This window comes from Zonotrichia leucophrys, chromosome Z (assembly GCF_028769735.1).
Source record: "Zonotrichia leucophrys gambelii isolate GWCS_2022_RI chromosome Z, RI_Zleu_2.0, whole genome shotgun sequence".
NCBI classification, from domain to species: Eukaryota; Metazoa; Chordata; class Aves; order Passeriformes; family Passerellidae; genus Zonotrichia; species Zonotrichia leucophrys.
This window is the reverse complement of record NC_088200.1, coordinates 63,848,370-63,875,187: the sequence shown is the minus strand read 5'-3', so window position 1 is coordinate 63,875,187 and position 26,818 is coordinate 63,848,370. Positions and strand designations below refer to the sequence as shown.

Here is a 26,818-nt window from a genome sequence, read left to right as displayed (position 1 = left end):
ATATCATCATTACCAAGTAACAAACGGTCCAAAAGTACAACAAATCCAGCATTAATTAGACAACCAATCTTTGCATAAGATATTTCTACCTTCCTAGCTCTTGGGAAACAGTTATCTGTTACAAGGCCTTTTTCCCCCCACCTTCTACTTCAAGTTCTGCACTGCCATATTTACTGTTCCCATAGATCACCACACTTCAAAGCCTTGAGGTAGACAGAATACAACAGATCATCAGAGTCAAACTTCATCTCACCAAAACAAAACCACACCCATCCTTTATTGTGCTGGTTAGATTACTGCAAAATCAGCTCCAGCATGGGTCAGAAATGGGTGAGAGGCATTTCACCACTGCACACGTAAGAAACTGAAAGGGTGCAGACACCACACAAACACCATGATGCTACTGCTAAACACCACCCACACTGTGGTGACTTTTGGTGTAAGCTTCAGCATTCTGAGCAGTACCTGCTGACAGAGAGCCACAGAAGCACTACAAGCCTTCTGCACTCATAGCCCACTGAGCTCTAGGCTGATCTCACTGCCAGAACAATCTAATGACCTGGTGAGCTCTGTGATGCCAGGCTGGGTGTGTGCACAGGAGTCCCAGAATGCCCTCCAGTGAGAGATTTTTTAAGTAGTGATAGGCTTATCTTTCAAGATCTAAAAAAAGGTCTTTGATCTCTTAAGGTTTTGTTTGGGATCTTCTTACATAATTTCAACCAAATCAGCAAATATGCCAAGGAAGACAAACGTCATTCCACAACATGACCCTCTGTAGCATTGTGTGTTCTATATGGGTTTTATTGTAAAGCTGGTTATTTTTATAAGTTAAGATTTTAGTTTGACCCTCGGTTCCCCCCATGTTCTCCCTCATAATGGTTTGTTCCTGAGTTGTTTATCCCTTATTTTCCCACCAGTTACCTGTCCATCATTGTAACTATCCCCCCACCCTTTATTTCAAGAATTTTCTATGTCAATCATCCCTTACTTAAGATATGATTTGTCTCCTGAACCTTTTCCCTCCCTTGTGCCATTCTTATTGGTTCAATTGTGTCCCTCACTCCTCCCCTGGGCTTCGCTCATTGGTTCCCTCGTGTCTCCTCCCATCACGCCCATCCCCTTTATCAGTGCGTCCCCAGCAGTCATTGTCTGACGCTGTCACTGGCCCCGCCTGCGTCAGTAAAGTGCCTTGGTACCCATACATGTGTCTGCTCCTTCCTTCCTTCACCTCAGTGTTTTGCAGTCCTGCTCTCGCCTGTGTCACCACATCGCAGCCTGAGCCACTGCTCGGGGGTTCTCGCAGAGAACCTGGGAGTGCTGGGATTCGTGGTCTCCAGAGGTCACTCTGGGAGCGGCTAGCCGGCACCCGTCAGCTCCTGTGGCCGCGGGACGAGACTGCAACTCTCTGCCAGCTTTTAGTTTACAGCATGTCATAGCTAGGAGACCTTGCTGAATATAAGATGTGCTTCTAGGCACAGCTCTGAGCTATCCGTTCTTACAGGTAACGACATATCCTCCAGCTGGAAAGATTCTGAAAACCCCAGAGATAGTATTTTGTGAACATGCAAGGAGTTCTAACAGTTTGTTCAACTTCATCTCATAAATGACACAAACTACTTATGTTACAAAAAGATAAAACAGTGGCCAAAAAATATTCTGATACTCTGAAGAGGTAAGTATTCAAAAAAGTATTCCAAAAGTTATTCAAAATAATCCCTCTGAGGTATGAGATACAAAGGACTTTTAACATGCGCAAGATTGGTACAGTGAAATGTCTAAGAACCAGCTTGCTGGATATGCTAGTTTTAGTTCCCTCGATCCTAGATAAACTGCTAGCACCTGTTTATACAAAGCTACATGGAGGAAATTGAGTGTATACCACACCAGCCAGCAGAGAGGCAGGTAGTAGATCCAAATACAGGAGCAACACAAAACACCTAGTACAGCACTATTTTTATAGCCAGAAGATCAGAAAAACACTTTAGCATTTCTGTGCTCTCATCCTCTTCAGCTTCTTAGATTCAAAATATTATGTGAACCTACTGTAGAGTGAACGTTATTGTATAGTAGTCATAATACTGGAAAGTCACCCATTAATTATTAACACAAATATAAGGGAAACCAAAAGCCTCCAAGCAGAGGAAAGGAACAAACCCTATTGCCATCATCAGTTAAAGCTGCAGTGATTTAAGAAAAGGCTCTTGCACTGTGTTTCATGCAGAAGCGGGTGGCAGCATAAGCACATCAGTTCACAGGTTTGCTTTTGCATGGTGCCCAGCCAAAACCTGTCATCCAGTGACACGTGCCATCTCTGTTCAGCATCACACAGGTAGAGCTCCCTAGTAGAAAGGGCAAAATAAGGAGTTTTCCACAGCCAAACCCAGGGTTCTGGAACAATACAGTTTCACAGTGCCAGGGATAGGACTTTAACTCAGAGAGCTGGCATACTGCTGAGTCACCAGGGACTGTTCTACCACTGCTTTGTTAACCTGTCACTGAGCAGTCCAACTGACTGCTGTCTGTTGTTGAAGTGTTACAGAGTCATCCTGCTCTGAACTGTGAGAGACCAGTTGTTCAGAAGTTGTTAGACAAGTTATGTATATTTATACTTAGGTCTTTATTTCACACCAGCTTGCCAACAACAAATTTCTGTTGTGCCGGTAACTGCTTAAACTGCAAAGAAGCCCCCAGATCCAGGAAAAAAGCAAGTTCTGCTTCTCCATTCTTTTCAGGAAGTACTGTAAGTGCAAACTGTTTTTGTAGAGCAATTTTAAGTGCTAACCTTTGGACGGTCTTCTCTTTTCAAGGCTACTGCTTCCAGTTTTGCTTCATACTCCGCTTGAACTTGGTCCCTTTTCTTCAAAACATTCTATGGGCAAGAGAAAAGAGATCTGTGAAGGGATCCTCTTGTTCCTTCCCCCAGGCCACAAGAAACTCTAAAGTGATACATCTTCAATGCCAAGTAAGCCCAAAGTCAGACTTCCAGATATACTTTTTTACAGCATTTAGGGAGTAGCTTTTAATAATGAACAGCACTTGCTCTCCATCAGCCGGCAGGGGCAGATAAAATTAAACATTTGGATAAGCTGGAGGCATGCAATATAGAAGCAATCATGAAACCACTAATATAATCCTGAGCAAGTAAATTCAATTAATCAGTTGACCTATTACTACCATGAAAAGGATACAAACAAAACCATCAAAGCTGACAAGGACTAACGTAAAGTTTCGGATATCCTCAAGCAGCAGACAGACAACAGCATTGGCTAAGAGACAGGAAGACCATCACAGCAGGTATTACAAATCCCTTTTCACTTGCAAAGACTCTTCAGAATCCTTTAAAGGAAGCTGTCACATTCTAGTGTTAAGAGCAAAAGCAAGCCTTTATTTTAGATCAGCTGGGGGCGGGGGGGAGTAAGTTGTTGGTTTCATTAAAAAAAAAAGAAAATTATGAAAAGGACAATTTACATGAAAAGCACTACTGCCTGAGAGAGCTTCTCAAGTAGTAAACATCTTATTGACAGAGTATTTTCAAAATAGAGAGCCAAAGATGCTACCCTTAGCTTGTACTAACGCACAAAGAACTTCACCAAGTTTATATTACAATCTTACAGTTTGAAAATAACCATAGGAATTAGTCTTTCTAAAAAATAAAGAGCTTCCTGTCTGCAAGAGCAGGCAACTTACCACTTCAGGTTTCAGAAAGAAATAACTGGCATTTTTTAATTACTCTGTTGATGCAAAGTTATTATTAAAAGTGCTCAGAGGGAAGTCAACCAACACTCTCCGTAAGTTTGAAATTCTCTTGCAGCTAATTTGGCTTTGAGTCTTCCCTTCTGCCACCCAGAAGGAATTGTCCCATTAGGACACCAAGTGGTAACTAGTCATTGCAACAGGTCCAGACAAGGCTAGTAACACAGGACCAGTCATGTGCACTGCTGCCTACAGAAACACGCTTTTAAAAAAGTAGCTCCTCTAACAGCCAATCTAGATCTAATTAAGAGCAACAAAGGACATACATATATCTACTAATCATCATCCCTCTCCTCCTTCTTAAGCCAAGAGAAGGTCACCAATGCAGCTGCTCTAGAGTAGGGATGTTCAATCCATTATGAATGGGAATGGCGTTCCATCCACAAAGCTACTATTAGATTAGTCAATAAAAAGAGGGCAAACCTGAAGAATTCACCTTCAAGAGCTCAACTCTCCCTTTTTTTCCAAAAAGGATGCAGAATCATACCACTGGTTGCATTTGGTTGAAAAACCACAACACTGACCCTTCTTTCTGGAATCTATGCAACTATGTGGGATGGCATTTAAGTGATTGAGGTTACCAATGCAACAAAAGTCTGAGAGATTTAATAGATATTTCTACTTTGTATTGCCTCTTGAACCTGAACCAACTGAAATTTCTTCTGTGGAAAACAACTGCCTCCAGCAATTGCATTTTGCCTTTAGAAGCCTGGAGTTAGTGCAAGAAGCTGAATCTATATCAGGAGTAGCCAAGGATTAACAGTTATTGGTAAACTGGATTCAAAGAACAGGTGTCTTAATTCCCCTTAAGCGCTCACGTGCACCTACTGGGGACCACTAATAATGAGCTTGTGAATACGTGTCGGATCTCAAGATTTCAGTCCTGAGATGCCAGGCCATCGAGACCACCCTTGGGGGGGCTCGGGACTCCTGGAATGTTGCCAGAAGTGTCTGGTGGCTGCACTTTGACCCTACACAGGATGAGGATAGGAGGACTTCACCAGGGTGAATGGTGAAGGGATTAGTTAATTAGAGAGTGAGACACAAGGTTTAAGATTTATGTACAAGGGGGTTTAGAGGAGTAAGATGGAGGAATTGGGGTGTGTCCTGTCCTTCTTCTTCTTCCTCTTCTCCTCCATCTTCTTTGGCCACGGTGGCATTTTTGGATTGGTTATTACTGGGAGTGCACCGAGTTATAAGAATAAATGGTATTGGGGAAAAATGATAAATATTGTACACGTAACAATGGGTATAAAGATACGTGGCTGCCCAGGAGGGCAGACAGTGTGCTCATGGCTGACTGCTGAGCAGATCTCTGTTCGGCTGAAAGAACATCTTTTAGATAAACAATTAATAAACATAAAAACCGAAAGAAGAACTGAAGCCTCTTCTCGTCCTTCGATACGCGGGCTGCCCCAAGGCCACCCCGGGCCTTTCCAGGCCCCTCAAACAGCCGAGATAACCGGACAAATACGGTTTTAAGTATCCAGTAATGGCTGACCTGTAGGTAATGAAAAAAATATTGCCCTCCCTTTCACTTGTCCCATATTTTCCTCTGGCACCTCTAAGCAATCTCCTCTGTTCTAGATTGATGCCTTGATACTTCAGCAGCAATTATGAAAAGCTCTGCATCAAGTATCCTCAAAATTACCACAGACCATGCAATACTCATTAAGGCCTCACTCAGAGGGAAAAAAAGTTTTTTTAAAAAAAAAAGTTGGAAGAAACCAAACTCAAAACTAAAAAACCTCAATCAACACACTTCAGTTATTTCAGGTCAGAACTAAACCAGTGGTGTCTGAGCATGAAAGACTTAGCCTAGTTTCAGCAGGTCCTTCACTATTTTGTATTTAGTTGAAACATTCTACCTTGGCCCACACAGAGCTTCAGGAGCTTGCCATCAGCCTCTTAACACAAATTTAAATTTCAATCCTGTTTGCACGCTCCATAGCTTCCTACTGTGACTAAACATCACAAGAGGATCTCTAGTTACTCCATTCTCTTAAAGACACAGTTACCTACTAGTGTGGTGCTTGCTTTAAACATGCCTTGAAAGTAATGTCCAAGAACACCCCAGGGGATCATGTCACATGATAAACCTTTATAGCAATGTTGAGCAAACAGAAGTCATGTAACATCCTAATATCTGCACTGAATCATGTACAGGAGATTTTGTCCTCTGCACATGCCTCCCAGGGCAACACCAATGTACATCAGCAAATGTGGTACCACGTTTGCTGACAAGGGCCTCGCTGCACCAGGAACTGAGACATCACCTTGCCATGTAATTGAAACCATAGAATACCAGGCTGGAAGAGACCTCAAGGATTAGCTCATCCTACCCTTCTTGGCAAAAGTACAGTCTAGACAAGATGGATCAGCACCCTGTCCAGCTGGATCTTAAATGTGTCCAGTGTTGGGGAATCCACCACTTCCCTGGACACATTATTCCAAAGGATGATTATTCTCATTGTTAAAATTCTCCTCTTGTGTTCAATGAAAATGTCCCCAAGAGTAATTTGCACTAATTGTCCTGTTTTTCCATGGGTCTCCTTGTGAAAAGGGAGCTTTAATCATATTTGTACTCAATCCTTAAATACTGGTTAGGTGGTGATAAGATTTTCCCTAAGCCTTCTTCCTCAAGGTTGAACATGCCCAGCTCTCTCAGCCCTTCCTCATACAACAGGCTTCTCAGCCCCTTGACCAGCTTTGTGGTCCTCTTCCAGACCCGCTTCAGCTTATTTGTGTTCAGCAGGAATAAAAACTGAATACAGTTGTGGCCCAACCAGTGCTGAGCAAGGCAAGTAATTTGGAAAGGATCTCTTCCAGACACTTCCAGCACACATTTTAACTCAAGGACACAACACCAGCTTCTGCCCTGTTCTGCAAATCTTTCAAACAAATCCAGAGGCTAGGCTTCCCTCGAAACAACCAATATTCTATTCAAGCAGAACTACTGGGGTGCAGTTCCCTCAGGCTCTTCTCCTTAGGAACAACAGTGCTCCTGAAGACATCAAGGTCTCTTCGTCTCTGAACAGTGACAATAATCTGGCAGTTCTTACTCAAGGGACATTCAGCTATAGACTGCTCCACAGATCATGTTCCCACACCTACACCAGTGGTACAGTGTACAACAAAGAAAGCTAACCAAGGTTTCACTGAACTCCTGAGGAGTTACCTTCCATCAAGTACCCTGTGCAGAAGATATGCTCTGAAAGAACAAAACAGACTTTCATCTCACAAGCAGTCCTCACAGCAGCTGATAAAGAGGAATGCACTGCTAGTGAAGAGGACCACCCTTTCAACAGAAAGTCTCCTGCACTCCAAGGGTGCACTCCTTACTAACCTTGGTTACTTACTTAGGGTTACAGATTCTGCAAGGACAGTTCAGTAGCTGCTCATTCAGAAACAGAAACAGGCTGATGTTTTCTAACAGAAGAAAACTGCACTTTGTAGAAGCTGAGAGAGTTCAGTTTTGCTATTTGAGAAGAAAGGAAAATACAAACCGTCTGTCTTGACTAACAGTAGTTTTTGTTCTTGGTTTCCAAATTTTTAGACTGAGTAAAGCTAATAAGATGTCCAAGCCAGACACTAAACAGCATAATTCTTTAGAGCACTAAAGTCAAATCAACAGTCTAAACAGTTCAAGCTATAAAGCAAGGGTTTCTTTAGCTGAACAAGTACTTTAGACAGTAAAGTAACTGTTGACTTGGAGACAGTGCCATTCTAAAAGGGCTGTTAAAGACCAAAAGGAAGCCTAGGTGCAAGTTTGAAATGCTGCTCTGCCTGTGGTGAGTGGTGGTTATCTGCCTAAAGTACCTCTTCAGCTGAAGAAACCCTGGCTTTCAGCTTAAAAAATCTTCCCCTGCTGTATTTTTGAAGAGCACCTCTCACAATTCAGCTTGCCCCTTCAGATGCCATCTTTGGTAGGCATTTTTAGCATTAAAGCCAGATGTTCTGAGTTAAAGTATTTAATCACTAGCCTCATGCTCTGTTTATTTGTAATCACACTCCATCCACCTCCAATTCCTACAGTCCAAACATCCCAAGACAAGGCTTCCTACAGCTCACTCTGTTCAAGCAATACTTTACTGTTAATAGACCCATAAAGAAAATACAACTTATTATGCTGGGCCAAATCCATGGTGACAAAAGCAAAGAACATAGCCAGTGAATTAGTGCAAAGCCACCTGCAAAAATACTTTAACCACACAGATGTACAACTCCTGAAGCTGGGAAAAGACATCTACAAGAAAGTGTTTAAATTCTCAGTTTGAGAAGCATAGGATGACATTAAGACAGAGAAGGACTACCATGTTTAGACTGTAAGTTTACATTGGGCCATTAGATCTGTAAAGGAGTGCATACCACAGCCTTGTAACAGCTGTTCCAAATGGTAAGTCTTCAGAAGGAACTTGTCTGCTAGTACCCCATAATGAGACTGGTATATACATATGGCCACATACTGTGCCACAGGCAAGATGTGAAAAGCTCTGATGGATAAACTAAAGTCCTTGATATAATTTTTTAGTGAAGTTAAGTCAGTAATTCTTTTCCCCATTAGATGTGATTGACTACCAACGCTCCATAACTTCAAGAGAATAAAACCCACATTAAAGTAGCTTTTATTATGTCTGCATAAGCAGTAAAACATCAAATTCTTAAAAATTATGAGTCACAGAATACCATCTTTAAGCAGTTACTTGGTATGCAGAACTTAACAACAGACATATAATGCCTTGGGTATGGGGATGACAGAGGAAGCAATATCTGTCATTTGGACAAATGGTTCTAAAACAAGGCACTCAACTCTGCTTCATACAAATGATATAAACTGCTAATGCTGTAATTCCTGTTGGACCCCACAGTGACTCTGTAGCGAAGTAGTGAAGAGCTGAAGCGCAACTAGCTTCAATTCAAAGAAAGATTATAGGCAGCCACTGGAAGTCTCCTATAGAGTACCATCTGCCAAGCCAATGAAGGGGCAACTCATTGGTTATTGTAGGGTGCACATGTTGTGTACCCCCTGCAATACTGACCCTAACTTGACTGAAGAGCAGAGCAGACAGATAATGCTATTCATGCTGTACCCTGCTATTAAACACACCTAGCTTTGTTTTGACTATGAAAATATCCTCCTACTTAATGTATTATTTACTTCCCCACTTTTCCCACAACCACAATTTCTCACTGTTCAAAACAAATGAACTTGCTAATTCCAGGCAAACACGACAGCACTTTCTGCCACAGGGCTCTCTTTACCTTCATGGACTCAGCATATAATATATATTCCCTAAGCACAGGCAGGAAGTCTTCTGTCATGTCCTCACTGAGCTCTTCAAGAGCTGTGCAGCAATTCCCAATACAAGCAGATACTCCTTCCAGTGGCTCTGATAGCTCAACCTCCAGCCCTCCCCAGGTTGAATAAACAGGTCCATATTCTCGTAGTTCCACCAAGTATTCTACAAGAGGCAGATGAAAAAATAGATTAACAGAGTAAGAGCAAGGCACAAAGATGAGCAAACACAAAATAGGTGAAATCACGCAACAATTTTGAATAACATTAATCCCCACAGGGAGTCAAGGCTTGTGTTACATTAGCTTCTTAACAGACTAATAGAGCTCTGTGGCTGCACAGGTGACAGGTTCAAGTTGTCTCTTTCTTAACTTACCATTCCTACAGACTTCCAATACAAAGACTCTTGCACCTGTGCAGTAGCCAAGGCCAGTTTTTTAAACATACATAAAACCTAACTCTACTAAGATAGACTTGTAAAGCTTGTCTTCATCTAGGAATTCCATTTGTACTCCTCCAGGTGAAATCTACATGTTATCTCACCTGTAATCTTTCAAAAATTTTTCAAAAAATTACTCCAGAAATCTTTCAAAAAATTACTCCAGTAAGACAGTAGGTTGGTATAAAAAGTTCAGCTTTAAAACAAGATTTAAATTGAGCTAATATCAGATACTGTGTTAGGTTTTGGGCCTTTCTAAAATCTGGAACAGGCATTAGATTTTGCCCTGTGTGTGACTTATTACAGGCCAGAATCATCAACACAAATTGTCATGATCATTCTGTCACTCAGAATAAGACACAGAACATTCGACCTGGAGTATTATGATGGAACACCCTGTGTCCTTACCCAACTGTTCCTTGATGATCCGTTGTGCTATTCTATCAATGGTACCAAGCTTTAGAGAGAATGTGTCCAGATAATCCCCAATGGCTGCAAACTCCAGTGGCCGACTTCTTAATTTGTAGCCTCCTGTAACGTATTTGACAGACTCCCCCATCTTTGACAGCAAAGCCATTCCTTGCTTTTTGTAGGCATTAAGATCCTAGGAATTAAAATGAACAAACAAACAACAAAAAAGAAACAAAAAGAATATGTTTAGGAATACTCACTTATATGTTTTAATATTAATACAGTGAAGGATACTTTCCAGTAAAGATCAAATCTTTTGAAAGCAACAGATTACACGTGACACACAGCCTTGAACAAAGGCTTTCTACAAGCAGTACAGCTGAGCACAGGTTCAAGGCTCCATGGAGATAAATTATCCAGGAGAATAGTATGAAGTACATTAGAAATAAGTAAGTAGGCCAACTTTGCATATGGCCATACTTTCCCATTTTCCTGTACTCTCACCAGGGAAGCAAGCTTATTAACAGTTCTGGTTCCACCAAAACATTTCACATCATTCATCTCCACATACTTCTAAGTCAATACCAGTACAATACCAGTATTAAACAGATGCACCAGCTGGCTCTACTGACCTACTACAGAGCTACACACTGCACACCTATTCAGTAAGCAGCCTCCTCACTCCAGTTCTGTGGTCAAACAGGAGGCAGGTGAAGACCGCAAGCAGAAAAAATGCAGCATGAGGAAACCAGCAAAACTTCTCTGCAAGAGAAGACTGTAGCTCAGGCTGGGTCAGATGCATCCATCTTGCTGCACAGAAAGTGTAAACCTCCTTCTCACTCCTTTACACATTTGCATAAACCAACTTTCAAATTATCTATGCTAACAAGACTGCTACTCTACAATTTTCATGGGATTTCACCCTAACAGTACACCAGAAAAAAATGGTTTTAGTTAGTCAAAACGTTGACAATGTTTACTTTTACTTCTTCCAGCAGAGGTCAGTATTCAACATCTCAAAACAGGCTCAGGAGCTACAGTTTGGTTATCCTATGGAGCCTGAGGAAGAGATGTGTTCAAACCAAGTAGGCTGTAGAGATCAAGAATTCAGACATATTACTACAGACAAGACTAAAAGCTTAAGTGTTCTTAAAATAAAAACCCAAAAAAACAAATAAACAATAGCCATCTTCAAAACATGTACTATGGTATTCCTTCCCAGTACTTAATGTAAGTCAAATGTAAGCCTGATTAAAAAAACCTGACATCTTAGCAGCTACTGTAATTTTCAATTATGTTTGCATTTAAATGCAATTTAATTTTTTCTTTCCACATGTCATCAATATGAGCTGCAAGCAGTTATCAGAAAAGATCCTTGAACTCAAAATTATTCACTCACTCTCTCAAGCATTCTGGTATGTTACACATCCAAAGAGGGAATATGAAGAAATGTTGGTCTCTCTTCTTCAACCAGGGGGTGATCTTACAACTTCCTGTAGTAACTAAATTCTGAAATCCTAGCACACTGAACTGACACCTCACTGCTCCACTAGACCAGGTTCAAACATTAGAACCAGTCAGCAGAACAGGCATCCTTTCCCCAGAATGCTCTGTAATCTCAAGGCAAACTCTTCCTAAAGCAGAGAATGAAGCCCTTGACATTCATTTCACAGGGATGGCAGAAGACAAATACAGCAGCTAAGAAAGCTGCATTGTGCTTGGACAGATCAAAAGAGGAACAAGCTATAAGATATTTAAACAAATTCTGCATTTCTGGCTTGTTTCAGTGGGTAATTTCACCATGGAGGGGAAATAAAAACACTGGAAAATGGTTATTTACAGCAAGCAAAGCATGACCCTGAAGTGAGCTCAAACATAACATTTAAGTGAGCTAGAGTAATGTGACTTTGGAAAGGCGTACCTTCACAGCACTTCTCACCCATCTGGTAAAACCCAAGCATAGCTGCAAGTCCTCCTAGTCTTATTTGAAATGCAGTTCTAAAGAAAGCCAAAGAAAATTGCACTATTCCTGCATGAGTCATGCAGAAGAGATGCATGAAATTGTTGACTGAGAACAAATAAGAATGAGGCCTCCATGCTTAGTTTTGAGGGCATCAAGTGCAAGCAGTATAAAAAGAACAGACAAGAAAAAAAGTCAAGAAATTCACAAGCTTTTGTGCAAGGGAGACTTTTCTTACTCTCCCCCTTCCTTCCTCCCCAAAATAGGATTTTAAAGTCTACAGTTTTCTGAATTTTTATTCTCTCTTGCATAATAGGATTACATGCTACAAAACAAGAAGGTCTGGAGAATTCATTTATCAATCTGCAGAGAGGATTCCTCTGCCTTTCATGCACAGTGAACCCATACTGTTGTCACACACAAGGGTCTGTCACACACAATAATCAGAGTGCCCAACAACCCTCTGGTGGAAGAGGAAGTTCTGATCTGCTCAGTTTTGTTAAAGCCTTTTTACCCTCATTTCAGAAGGGACTGCAAAGGTCAACAACTGTATTTGAAAGTTACTGGCTTACCTTAGCTGTGAGAAAGACGTTGAAGTGCTCATTAAAAGACAACACTGGGTGATCAGTTATTCTCTTCAAGAACTTGTCTAATGCTTTCCTCCTTGTCTCCACAAACTCTTCCGAAAAGCGATCAACAACACCCTTCACCACAAATTTTTCAGGAAGAGGCTGTCAGAGATAAGCAAACAGCACAAGATTCAAAAGACCAAAAACTTGCTTCTGTTTTGGAAATTTGGAAATAAACAAAGCAATCAAATTCCAGTCTTAACAGGAACAGAAACACTGTGTTTGTGAACAGGAACCATGCATCAGATGGGAAGCAAGCTGTACTTAAAATTATCTTTAAGCTGGTCTGGCTTAAAGCTAGCCATTCTACTGAGTGGCTTCAGCTGAGAGACACACCAGGGAAGTCAAACAGTACTCAGATTAAATACTTGTAGCATAGCTTAGATTGTTCTCCCTACTGCTATCCATGTTCAACATCCAGCTCTGAAGAGATGCCAGAAGAGCTGCATGCTATTTATAACAGAAGCACACACACCCCCTACCCCCGCCACCACCCAGTGCTGAAGCAAGGCTGCCCAGCCTCAGGAAACTCAGAAAATTGGACAATTCTACTTCCCACAAACCCTCTATGAACAATTTAGAGCTTTTGCACAGGGCCCTCCTGTAAAAGGCCGACAGCCTTAGTGAGAACACTGAGCAAAACCAAACCAGGGGCTTGGCACAGAAAATGGCTGGATCTTTTCTGAAGTGTGAGCACACCTGGTCATCTATCACAGCTGACTTTCCTGAGTATGTTTCTGTAAGTGACAAAAGCCTGATGATACATTCACTTTTACATCTTACTATTTTGAGTCCATCAGTTCATCTCTGCAGTTCAGTTTGACATGTAAGCCCAGACTATCTCCAGACTTGCTAGTTATACAGTCGCCCCTGTTACACTTGGATTACAGAATACACAGTACCACTTTGGATGGAAGGTAATTTTTTAAGCTGATGCATGGTTAATTTCAGCTCTAACACTACATGTGCTTTTGTTCTGTCCAGACAGCATAGACTTCAAGATTAATATCGGTTTTAAAATTGTGCTTTGTATTTCATTCTTGTGAACCAGTCCATCTAGACAATCTGCTTACAGTTATGTCAGCAATGACAGCTATTTTCACCCAATTCAGGAATCAGGATTCTCCTCTGCAAAGAGTGTGTCATCTAAAATCTGTGTCAAAAATGGTTAAAGAAAAAAAACCCAAACTATATATATTGCTTTCCCACCATACCCAAGCTCACGTGGGTTGTACATGAAGACTTTATCTCCTAGAAAATACAGCCTGCACAACTTAGCTGCAACAGAGCTACATTTTGACCACTGTATTTGGTTCTTACAATTTAAGACTTACTTGATTATGTTTAGCACTCAAATTAGTCAGCCATTCTAGTTAAACCAACATAAGGTACAATATCATTAGACTTCTTCAGAAGTATAATACCTTGTGCATTAGTCTTCAGGGAGGAAGAAACTCTCTTCCTTTGCTTTGTAAACTTTAGCTGGGACTCTAGGAAGTCACTACCTCAGCACCATATGCAGGAGGAAAAGAAAAAAGTTTAAAGAAAAAAAAAAAGAGGGAAAGGAAGACTAGTCTAAAGAAAAATAGTTCAACCGAACACGTGCAAACTGGCACTGAGTAATCACTAAAGTTCGAGCATTTGAAGAATGCACCTCTACTACAGAGACTTCTGCAATTTAACCTGGTTTCAATTGCAGGAGTAGGTACATTCCTCTCCATTTTAGGCCTCTGGAGGTCCACCTAAAGTCATCAAAACACACAGCTAGCAACTGATACCTTGCTTTAACTGTGTGTTAATTATCTACCTTATAGTCTTCCATCTTCCATCTTAATTTACTTTTCCCTACTGAGATGGGTGAGCAGAGTTCATTCCCATCAGAAATGGCTTCAAGTATCCAAACATGACCATTCCAGGACAAGAAATTTGGCTGTTAGGTTTACCTTTGTAGTCTAAAGACAGAACTGAGATAGTTTTACTGTCTTTTGAAAGAAAATTTTAGAATGTCTCAGATCTTTTAAAAAGAAGTAACTATCAGAAACTGAAGAGATGAAGAGGAACTCACACTGAGGTTAGTTTTGGCTCCCAAATGTAGGCTATCATGACACACTGCACTGATAAGACATATCATTTGCTTCAGGAAGATTTTAGGCAGAATCACTATATTGAGATTAGGAAGACAACTCCCTTTTGATAATTTGTTAAAACAGAAGGCTTTCAGGGATTCCAGTATCTATAATTACAAATACAGATAGTCTTAGATTGTCTTGAAACATCTTTTCCGAAAACTCTTGAGCCAGTGCATCTGAAACTGCCTTTAGCTTCTATACCTCATCTATTTCTAGACAACAAATACATAAAGCATTCAGCAGCCTCCCTACCATACCCTGCATGAAGGAGATTATTAGGGGATTCTGTAATTGCTAACTTGTGCATAAACAGACAAAATCCTTTATCTCCCTTATTAACAGCACATCCTTTTACCGCCAGAATTTCTAGAAGAAATGCACCTAAGATACTGGCTTGTTCTACTGCCAGTTCCATGTCCAGTATTACAGCTACTCATGCAAAGTTTGCTGTTCTGTCTGCAACAAATTCCTGGTAGGAGCAAAGCAGCTTGATTCCCCAGCTATGACTCACCTTCTGCTACTCGACTATTATTTACAGCCTTGCAGGCTTCAGGCAGAACTGGCTGCCTGTCAGTGTACCCAAGAAGCAGAAGGTGAATTGTGATTGTTTCAGTTGTTCAGAGAATGGGACGTGAGAAAACAGTATGGGAACTTAACACATTACACATGCCTCCCCCTTCTGCACTCAAGCTCACTGTCTTTCTTTTCAGTACTGTTCACTAAACGTATTTGCTGGCAGTTAGTGGTGTCACATGATTTTGTGAGGTACTTCTTATCTCTGAAACACTCAGCTATTATTCCACTTGAGGCAAGTCCTAGCATAATTAAGGACTTAAACAGCACTCAACATAGAGCAACCTAACAATACTTCTCACACAGCCTACTCCTTGCTGAGGGAGGGAGGGCAGAGAAACTTCCACTCCATCACCCACCCCAGGCAAACTAAAGTATGCTAGTAGTGTTGCTATTTCCTGCCAATTTAATTCCTACGGTGCTTTTTAAATGTCTTTGTTCAAAAGGACTGAAGGCAGTGATCTCACAGGTTTCCTATAGCTACATATAAGGTAGGACTAACCTCCTCACATCAAATAAGGTGGTCAGATCACCAGTTTCAGCAACAATGGGTGCAGTAGTTTAGCTAATCTTGTTAGGCAAACTTCTGCCTACTGAAGGCATGCAATAGCTACCAAACCAGAGGCGGAGACTTCCAAGTCAGTGCTATTACATGTCAGTGCTATTAAGTGTTAGCACAAGCAGTTTTAAATTACTTTGCAAAACCAGCTCAAAAGGCCATCTTGAAAACTGAGACTAGAACCTGAAGTACCTGTGGCTTTTCATAATTCCTAGATGCTTTGAAATACAGATGTAATAATTGAGTAAACAGATTAAATGTATTCTATTTATGTCACAGCTACTGTAGTCAGCACAAGTATTGCCCTGCAGGAGGCTGACAAAGCTTACCTCTCAGGTGTGCCACTCAAGGAAAGTCTAAGCTTCCTAACTAGTCAGGAACGGGAAGCTAAAGAGAATAAAGTACTGTTTTTTAAACCTAGACACATTGCATCCAAATATTACCCTTGTGCAGGTGCACAACTGTCCTTAACAGCAGATTCTTGCTTACTACCTACGGGAATAAGATGTGTTGGCTGAGACTCTTCCAGCTTGTTTCTCAACCAGTCGAAGTCCTGGTACCGCCGACGGACAGAATACTCTGGCAAATCAAACTCTGCTCGCGTGGTCTGGAAAAGAACAGATATAATTAGTGTGCAGCAACTTCAGAGCTTAGCAGCAAATGCAGTACAGCCATCTCTGGCAAGGGTGAAGCCAGACATGCCTTGCAGGGGGGTGTTAATCCCCAAAATTTTGCAGCCAGCATGAGAGAAAGATCCTCTGGTCTTCCAAGCAGTGGAAAAGCAGAAATATGAAAAATGACTGCTTAGAGCTGATGTGTTAAGATCTATTTGAAGTTCATTACATGTTCTGCTCTCATCATGGTAGGAGCAGAAGCACTGTGCACCACATAACTCTCTTGGCAGTTACAAGATTGCAAAGACTGTATGAGATATTCATTGTGAGGACAACACTATTTTAACCATCAAGAATTAAAAGTAAAGGTGTTTACTGATTTGTTTATTCTATGACATGCACAATCCACAGGTTAAAAAGTGTTTCACCACTGTCTTGTATTCTAAGACTGATGGGCTTATCACACTCCAAGGTGAAAAGATGAGAATATAAGCCACCACAAGGTTTGACGACCGATTTTTGTTGACTTTCAAGATGACGAAACAAGTCTGTTTATGTGTATACCCGATTAGATACATTAGTACATTAAATTAAACTTTTAAAATTTTCCTTCTTTAGGGCAAGGTCACTACAAGTTTGAGGGGAAAAAAAATAAGTATGCAGATAAACTGCTGGCAAGTGTTTTATCCAGTCTTTGAAGAGTCCATAACCTGGAAGGTTGACTGTATGGGGCTGCTTGCACAGCATGTACTGCAACTGCCTAAAAGCACTCGTGAAACCATGTACCAAGTAGGAGTGTCTGCTGAAGAGCCTGGCATTGCAGGGAGGTAGCCCTTGTAGTTATGTCCCTCTGAGAAGCACAGGCAGCTATACTTCAGTTACTTGCAGCATTATGTCTGCCTTGCAATGCACAGCCTGCAGTGCCAGCACACTACATGCCTGCAGCCAGACATCAAACCCAGCACACTGAGGAATACACCGGCAACTCCAGCCTTGAGCTGGCATCGAGTTCAGCACCCGATTGCTTTGCTAGTCCCAGCCAGTAGCAGCCTTTAAACGCCATCCACCTCTTCACGGGCTCTCTGGATGACTTTAACTCTTCAATTGCTGCATTTTACTCCTACCAATCACCACTGGGGATCCTGCATAAGTTCTATATATGAAATCTCTTTCTAGGGTGAACTCAGGAGCCTTAACACAGTATCAACAGCACAGTAGGTCTATGATACTGTAAGCAGCAAGCCGATGTGTCATTACCTATGAAATTGTTTGGCTTCTAGTAAAGGAAGGCATAGACAGAAAAAGAAATCAGGATCAGCTCCCCCCTTCTTTGACATGCTAGCCATAGTAAGCAATATAGAGGTTAGTCTATGGACTAACATAAAGAATCCTCATGAATTGGAGCAGTTTTGTTTCTAGATGAGGGACTACCAAGATCCCAATATCCCAATATCCCAATGAGTAAAGCTGTGCTTTACTCAGCTATGTACTTCTAACAGTAACAGCAGTTTATTTAACATCAAAGAGTGCCACACTATGAATGTGACTTCTGAGACTTCATTTGAATCATTTTCCCTTGTTCTGATCAACAGAATGAATGGCTTTAAATATAAAGCCATAATAAATAAAATAAATAAAAATAAATAAATATAAATGGCTTTAAATATAAAGCCATCTACAAATAAAAGAAAGGGGAAAAAAAGGGTGTGATGAGGCAGTAATAATTCAGTAGAAGGCAGACCTTCTGTGAATTGGCTGTCACTGCTCAATGGCATTTTAAGAGATCACACAGTGAGTGAATGAGAGTAATCAGAATGGCTATACATTACAGTGTCTTATCCTGCAGAATGAGAATGAAGGTAAAGTCTCCCATCTGTTAGCACTGAGAAGCTTATTAACCACTATTCTGCTAACAGTTAAGGAAAACCATATAGGCCTGCCTAGGAGTTGGAAAGCAGGGTTAAGTCCCAGTACACAAACCATGCATTAGCTATAGTTCACCTCTACCAAACTGCTCTGGTTGCCTTTACTTCACAAGCAGAAGTGCAAAGTTTTCTATATATCACATTTTTCCACTGAGATGAAAATACAGCAGCAACATTTCAGTGTTTACTGTAAAGGTTATGAAATCTAGACAGCAAATAAGTTTTTCAAAGGCTATTTGGGCAGAACATAAAGGTCCTTCAAGGTTTTAATGAAACCTCGCTAATTCTGAAAGAATTTGGATCTCAGATCAAACTCTTCATTAGTTTAGCACAAGTTATTTCTTCCAGATTGCACAAAAGAGGAAGGAGAATCCTGCCACTGTCGAAGCAGCACTGAGGAACATGTTCCCTGAGGCAGCTCAGGGTGCAGCTGCAGTGGGAGCTGCAGGCTGAGCTCAGGCTGGGCCAGCCCAGGCACAGAGGCCCTGAAGAGCCCATCCTGGGCACACAAGGGCCTGTGGCCCAGCCGGGGCACCGGACACTGGGACACGGCAGGAGCCGACGGTCCCACACCTTCCCATGCTTGGTGAGGGGATAAGAGCCCAGGGGTTCCTTTGTTCTGGGTCCCTCCCCAGAGACACCAGCCCGAGCTGTTTGTTTGTTATTGTGCTGTGATGAAATGATTTTAATGGCTGGGACATTCGAGACTGCTGTGGGAAACCTAGGTACGGAAACCTGATGTGACTGTGTGAGTGAGGGGGCATAGCTGGGAAGAGGCCTTAGGTCCAGCTCAGGTGGTGCAAGAGTGACTGCCAGAGTGGATCCTGGATGGTTGAGCAGGGAAATTTCCATAACAGACAACAAGTAAAGCACCTATGTTTTCAACACAGTTAAATTCCTCCTGCTTTCTCAGCAAGATTCATAAATCTCATCTTGCAAGGACATGTGTCTTTTCCAAAGGAACCTGAGAAACTTACATGGCAGATGTCAACCTCACAAAAAATAATGGGCAAGATGTTTCCAGCAACTTATTGAAAATTCTAGCACAGTTCCACTAAGTCAGCACTGCAACACTCTGGGCTCAGTTTTACTTTCTGGAAAGCAGACAGTTACAGACAGTTTTACCTCAATTGCTGGAACAGTTTTGACTAGAGGCAGTATTAAAGCAGTCACCAAGTCTTGGTCTTTCATAAGATTCTTGTCTTCCTTGGAAGGAGTTAACAGCCAAACCTGAAGCTAGCCTATGATGACAATACAAATATATTTTTTACCCTAGTTCTACTCTCTAACTCACCAGACTTGACTGCAGATTCCCGTCCATGTCACTATTTAAGCTTGAGGCAAAATCTTCAACTAGGAAAATAAGAGAATGACAGAGAGGGGGAAGGGAAGAAGGCTGGTGTTCTTAGCACTCCAGTATTTCTTTTTGCCTCAAACAGTTTAGCCTATTTGAAAAATACTTCATGTCACTTTTACCTGCTCCTCTCTAGGGAATAAGGATGTTTCATGTGTTCCAAGTAATGTCATGGAAGCATGAGAAGGACAGGAAAGTGAAAACAAGACCTCCACTTGGTCCAATGGCTAGTACTGTCTGGTTTCAAAGACTCTCCCTTCAAGCCTGCAGAGCAACTGCATGGCACTCAGCTGTTCAGACCTCCATGGGAAAAGGCACAGAAGAAGGCCTTGCCATCCTAGAAAGTACAGTGAAAATGAAGTTACAAGTACACTTATTTATGTTTTCTCAGGAGAGATGACTGCATAACATATGGTCAAGCTTTACTTTCCCCTATCTTCCTAAAAAAGGACTCTGTTTGGTAAAGTCTCCCTAAAATGCACCTCCATCTATCTGAAGAACACAAAGACACTTCAATCATCACAGTCATGACCCATTAAGTTCCACCACAACTTCTACCTACCTTTACAGTTTCACTAGCCCCCCTGTGTAAGGAAACTGCTTACTAACTTGCATTAGTAACTGCATTAGCAAGATGAACACAGGATATGAGAGAATCAAGGAAGTCAGTCCTGAATCGCTTTCTTGTTAGCTAAAGGATTACCATTACATTCTTTAAATGTGTTCATCCGCAAGACAGGCTAGGGAATGCTACCTGGCTCTTACTAGGGAGCTGTGAAAACAGGTACACAAGCAGGATCAGGTAAACTGCTAAGTCTTCCTTTGCAAGCCAATGTTTTGACCCTTCCTTAGTCACCACCACCTGCTGACAAAGGTATGAGAAGATGAAAAGCACAGGGCATACTGCAAGATTTTTTTTTTTCTATTAGAATGAAGGATCTGTAAAAACAAAGAGAGAAAAAAAAACCCCACACAACACAAATGAGACTGTGATAAGTCTACACTTTTCCCTACAGTGGTATCCTGTCACAACCACACATTACCGCATTAGTAATTCCCCTGGGGATGTTGCTTTTCAGCCTTCAGAATAACTCATTCTATGACCTATGTTTATCCAAACCTTTGAGGTTCCAGAAGCATTCTCCAGTAGAGAAGAAAAAAACCCAGCCATCCCTGCCTCCTAATTCAAAGTCACCAGAGAGGCCTCAGACTTCTTTCCTGCAAGGCTATAAGGGAGGTGTTGCGAAGGCTCCTCATCTCACTCCATGGATTATTCTTGTGCAGCTTTTTTTGCCATGTTTAATCACTGCTTGCAGATACAATGGCTAATTGGCAATTAGCTTGTCACTGAACACACCTTGTTTGTAGGGCAAGAATGGGTTACACCATTAATACTGTTAAATCTTGAACAATGATAGTCCTAGATAGTCCTAGAGGTTCTGACCCTAGAGATTAACCAGAAGTTTCCACAAATAATAAAACTAAAGAGATGAGGATTTCATGGTGATTCAGAACAACAACTTACTCAGTTTCATAACTGCATTGCAATGGTATGATATAGCAGATGCATGTGCTACAATGAGACCCAAAATAAAACAAGTATTAATAGACAGGCAGGTAGACATCAAAATCAGAAATATAGAATTATTTTTTAAATAAGAAAAGAGACATGGTAATACTTCTGATCTAAATATGGTAAAGACCTTGGCCATGTTTCAGAGTTCTGCTTTAAAAAGAAAAGGAACCCTTGAACATTAGGATTTCCAAGCATAGGAACATTATTAGGGTGCTATAAAATATATAGAAATATTTTACATTGGCAGAATAATTTGAATCTTAATTTAAGAGAGAAACAACATTAGCCAATTTTAGCTATTTCTCTGTGGAAAGATGCATTTTATTTTGTGGTTCCTATTCCTCCTGATGAAGGAATAGCTGAAGGGTAAACTGCTCCAAGCAAAAAAAGATACAATGTTTCCTACAAGATTAAGACTGTTAAGAGTAAAAATGAATGACAGTACTGTGTTAAATGTGCAGGAAGAGATAGTTACTATTTTAGAGAAACTCCATTTTCTCCTGTGCAGTCTGAAAGTGAAACTTTGAAGTGGATATTTGCTCCAGTACATACTGCCATCTAAGTGGGCTGGAGGAATGTTAATTTTTCTGGACAAATATATCAAGTATATTATCAGTAATGTTACTGAACACCTTTTGCCTTGGTAACTATAAGTGCCCAAAGCAGATGTCAACATCACCTAGGAGCTCATTATAATAAGAATGAGTTAGTTAAGAGGAATCAATATTTCAGCTATGAATGTAGTGGACTTTTCAGATCACTTTTCATATAAATATATATATATTACATTCATGACTGAACTCCAACAGGTGCTGAAATAATCTCCAGTCACTTTTGGTTGACAGCAGCATTTTCAGGCTACTTCATTTTATAATCAGCTGTAGAGCTATCTGAACCAGCAACTGCATGAAAGCTAGTTTACAGCTGAGGATCAAGACTATGATTTTAGTGGATAACAGAGGAAATGTAGAAAACGCTTCCAGCAACAAGCTTAAAGCGTTTCAGAAAAGGACAGACACAAAAATGAGATGATTAACAGTGAACGAGTAACAAGGCGCATTCACCTTAAGGGAACTCAAACCAAGTAAGTGTCAGATTACTTAAATGAACAAACTGTGAAGTTAATGAAAGAAACTGGCCTTGCAAGTTTACAAACAGTTCTATTTAGGAATCAGAGACAAAAAAAAATAAAGCTAATTTGACATGTTAAAAGCTTTTTCCACAATTTCAGACACTGAAGTAAGTTCTGCTAAGAAAAGTCACATCTTCAACACATTCACAAGGTACCAGAAGACACTAAGTTCTTGTCCTTAAGATAGGAAAACAGCGCAAGATGTGCATATGCAGCATGACCTCCAGTTATCCCACAAAGAAAGAAGTACTAGAAAAGAGAATATTGCTTTGTACCTTTGTTGTAACCCTGTATGTAATATATGTCTCCATTGTGCACACGTGTTTTTTGGGATCATCAACAGTAACAAAGAGGTCTCTAGTTTCCACATCCAAGTCATCATCCAACTGCAGTCTGTTGAGGAGAGATGAGGAGGAGGCTGGGCTAGAAGTGTCCACGGGTGTGCCATTGGGCAGGCTGAGATCCTGTATTGGGGAGGAAAAAAAAAAAGGAAGTTTTCAATAAGCTTAACAGATTCAAGGTAAAACATAGTATTTTCAAAGACACCATAGACAAGCTTCTCTGATACATTATAAGGGTCGTTTGTTTCAGCATCTCCAAGGACCACCCTTTTCCAGGACACCTGGGCAATATACTAAAGTCTTCAAGCATTAAGCTGAGGATAAAGCACATTACCAGTATACCTTCCCTAAGTGCAGCACAACCTGCTTTCAATTCCTAAGGAAGGACAGCATTGCTGAACCAACATTTCCTGGTGAGACTGAGCCAACCTAGACTGAAAACAAAACAGCTAGGCAAATCAAGAGACCTTAGAAGACAGGTTTCAGGCGAAATGGCAACAGTTCAGTGGTCTGGAATGCAGTTAGCTTTCACCTCTGGAAACTCATAGGGTGGAGGAAGGAGCAAAACTTCCATCAGAGGCCTCCCATCCAGTGTATTAACCTCCACACATGTTGACAGCAGCCAGAGTCTGAACTGCCACCACTGCAGTACGCAACAGTCACAGATCACACTCTCCCGCACAAAAGTCTAGGCACACCTCCTTTTTGGAATCCTAAAGCAAATGAAAACACTACTTTTTCCTAGGAGAGGCCCTCATTCCCATTCTCCCCTGCCTAAGAGTGTCATCCAGCACCGAGAGAAGAGAGAGGCCAAAAGATCCAGCAAGTTGCTATTTTAGGAAGAAAAATACAGCAAAACAACTACTCTAGCCAGCTTCAAATCTCATCCAAACACCTTCAAATCTCACACTGCAATACAAACCAACTACTCCATAACAGTACTTACTGCATGTGAAAAATGCGTATTTTGTGATTGGCTTTTCTCAAATATTAAAATGAATATTATATGTGTTGTGCTAGAAAGTAATGCTGTATTAATTCTCTTAAGTACTGTGTTAAATATAGTTTTAGGTTATTAAAAATGCTAAAATAGAAACTATGCTATGTAGGATACTTTTTTTAAAGAAAGGACTTGCAGCAACATAGTAGCCACCGGACACCTAAATCTTTCAGAGAAAAAGAATTTATTGCCCTCTCATCAGAAGAAACAAACTTCTTCCCACCTTGAAGGCACTGTTAGGATTCCGAGGAAGAAGCTGACGATGACCAGACAGAATCCTTTGTTTGAATGTAATTTGTGCATCATGTATGAAGTATATGAATATGCAAACTATTGCTTTTAAGGGTTAATCCTCTGTTAATCCCAACGGGTGTCCTTTTTCAGGCTCGTGCTGCCCAGAGAAAGGTACCCGGACGTCCGTAACTCTTTGTTTCTATTGTCCCATATTGTACTAATTCAAATTGGCCAAGTCATTATTACTCTAATTGTCTTATTACCCTACTTGTATACTATTTTTATAACCATTTTATTACTATTAAACTTTTAATATTTTAAAAACAAATTGTTGGTGTTTTTTACATTGCACTTGCATAAATATCACAGCAACTTAACACGTTTTTTGCTCTGGTTTTATAGCAGAGGGAGCTGTCAGTGTGTGACAAGTTGTACAGAGAAAGTCCTAAGGATCAATGTTCTTCTTTCAGAGAAGACAGGACAGTTTTTTGTTTGCATCTTTTTAATAGTAGCACAGGAATAGATTCATCCACAGAGTGATTTCCCTTCTTGCTAAACAGAGAAACATCACTACAGCTAAGCACCACATTAACTGGAAGTGTTTTAGTTACACAATTACTTCCTAGACCCAACTTCACACAACTGTAAGTGGCCAGACAAAACCTAACATCTTAGCAAAGCAATCACATATCAGTGAGACCCCCTCTGTTCATCAATGCTCCTTTAGCCAAAGGTACAGTATCACAGAGCTTTGAGGTAAAGTTACTTACAAAGGTCAGCTTTTGATAATGGCTAAAATCACAGCTAAATTTCTACCAGTTAATGTCCATCATCCTGGGTGTACTGAGATTTCATGAAGAGCCATGTTGCAGTACGGTAGAACTGTGGCACCATTGCTCTTCACCTTGAGGGCTGCCTTATGAAGTAGAGAATATAATTGTTTAATAATAATTTTGGGAAAGGGGTAATCTAAACTATTGTGTACTAACTGAGGTTAGATATGTTCCCTCAGCTAATGTACAGAAGCAGCTGCCAACAAATAGATGGTTTCAGATTTAACCAGCAGGTGAGCAAGACAGGAAGTCAGGCACTCAAATGCTCTCAGGAGAGCAAAAGAGCAGGAGAAGCAAGGCACAGCTTGCTAGCTCAGACATGAGGTAGACACTTCAAACTACACAAGCATCTCGCTCAGATTCAGCATAGGAGGAACATGTACAACAGGAGGAAGCAATGGCACAGTAACTCAGTAGATAAGAAGTTCTGTTGAAATTACACAAACAGAATAAGCGGTAGACAGGATACGGTTAACAACAGGAGATGGATTCAGAAAATCTGCAGTTCATCTAGACAAGAGAATTTGGCTGAGCAGAGTAAAAAGCAAAGCAAACCTTGGGATATCACAGTAGCTTCATACCTTCATATCACAAGAAGACAAATTTGTTTCTGTTTCCAAAGCAAAAGACAGTTCACCATTGCCCATGTGCGTTGAGCATTAACATACAGCTTGCGCCAGAACTACAGCCAGTCATATTCTAAGCTTTCAATAGGACAATTAACTTGCAGAAACAGCTTAAGCCTGATTCCACAGGAGATCTCAAAAGCTTGTAATAAAACTTTTCCAAAGTTTTTTCCAAAACTTTTCCAAAAGAGAGCTTAAAGCATGTGATGGAATCTGCTTAAAATATGAGAATCTAGAAAAAGAATCAAGGATGGAGCTTGCAGTCAGTTAGCTGCTAGCCAGTTAGTATGAAGATAGCACTTTCCTCACTAATTCTCTTGGGAAGTTACAATAACATACAAGTATGTCTTGCACATTTTCAGCAGCACAGAAGTCTGTGAAGGTTTGAATTCACTTCATTTCACTTGAGTATATTCATGCAGTCATAGGTCCTGTGGAATGTCTGGGGTGTTAAAGGCTGTGATAGTTCTATATTGGATGAAAATACTCCAGAACTACATCAAGCAAAGCTTCTGTACCAGCGTGGCTCCAATCAGGAGAGCTGGTAGCTGTGGTGGCGGGGAAAGGAGAGATGATGTGTTACTGTGCTGTACTGCCTCATCTGCAGGATCCGCCCCTGGAAAAGACAGCTGGCATCATACCCTGCTACTTGGCTACTTTTCAGTAGATGAAAGCCAAGTTAGAAGCTAACTATTTCTCCTCCTGAAAGGGTGCAATCTCCTAGATAAGTGCACTAGAAACAACACATATAGCTGCTGAATCCTCATTTAACAGTACAGTACGCAGGATCAGTTTTGCTGAATTCTTACGCTATTGCTAGAAAGAGACAGGCTTTGAAGTATGACAGCAAGATACCTCAGGATGTAATCCCACCATTAGAGCACTTCCATGTCATGTTAATTTCCCAGCCTTTCTTCCATGAGACTTGGGTGATTTAATTTTTTTTCTTCTTTTGGTATTCAGGAAACAAGACTGCACCATTTGTGTTAGTCTGCTTTTACCACAGGAAGAGGAGTATGTCCTGCAGAGCCAAGTAGGAAAGGAGATATGCAGCCATCTGTGTTTCTGTCTGTTGGCAGAACTATCATACCCACAAGCATCTGAAATACTGTCTAGTATTATCCATTTTATATAAACAAGCTGTGTCTGACTTCAGTGTCAGTGGCTCATGCATCAGCTTCACCTTTAGGGCACCAAGTAGCTGCCCATCCATGTTTTAAGTAACCCTCTGAGGTAGTATTATAAGAGACCAGCACAGTCCAGGTCACAGCAGGTACCTACTGCTTTCAAAGCCTTTTGTCAAAGTACCTGTTACTCACAGTACTCAGTCTGCCATAAAGCTGAGCAGTCCCACAGCAGAGAGGAGGGGAGGCTGCTCCTGGTTAGCCAGGCAAGGTGGCTTGGAGAACATGTTTTGACAAGACATTCTTCACT

At 41.0% G+C, this 26,818-nt stretch overlaps 1 protein-coding gene across 2 annotated transcripts in view; it reads right to left on the bottom strand.

The window, feature by feature from the left end:
• The window catches only part of SNX30 (sorting nexin family member 30), a 49,876-nt gene that overhangs the window by 5,234 nt on the left and 17,824 nt on the right, over positions 1-26,818 (bottom strand). Inside the window, exons 2-7 of one of the 2 annotated variants that reach the window (XM_064735916.1) lie at positions 22,626-22,814; positions 16,246-16,356; positions 12,432-12,590; positions 9,897-10,092; positions 9,016-9,215; positions 2,783-2,869 (exon numbers count right to left, since the gene is read on the bottom strand). In XM_064735916.1, the coding sequence (XP_064591986.1) occupies positions 2,783-2,869; positions 9,016-9,215; positions 9,897-10,092; positions 12,432-12,590; positions 16,246-16,356; positions 22,626-22,814 (942 nt within the window). The remainder of the gene's footprint in view (positions 1-2,782; positions 2,870-9,015; positions 9,216-9,896; positions 10,093-12,431; positions 12,591-16,245; positions 16,357-22,625; positions 22,815-26,818) is intronic. The other variant, XM_064735917.1, reaches the window with a different exon arrangement.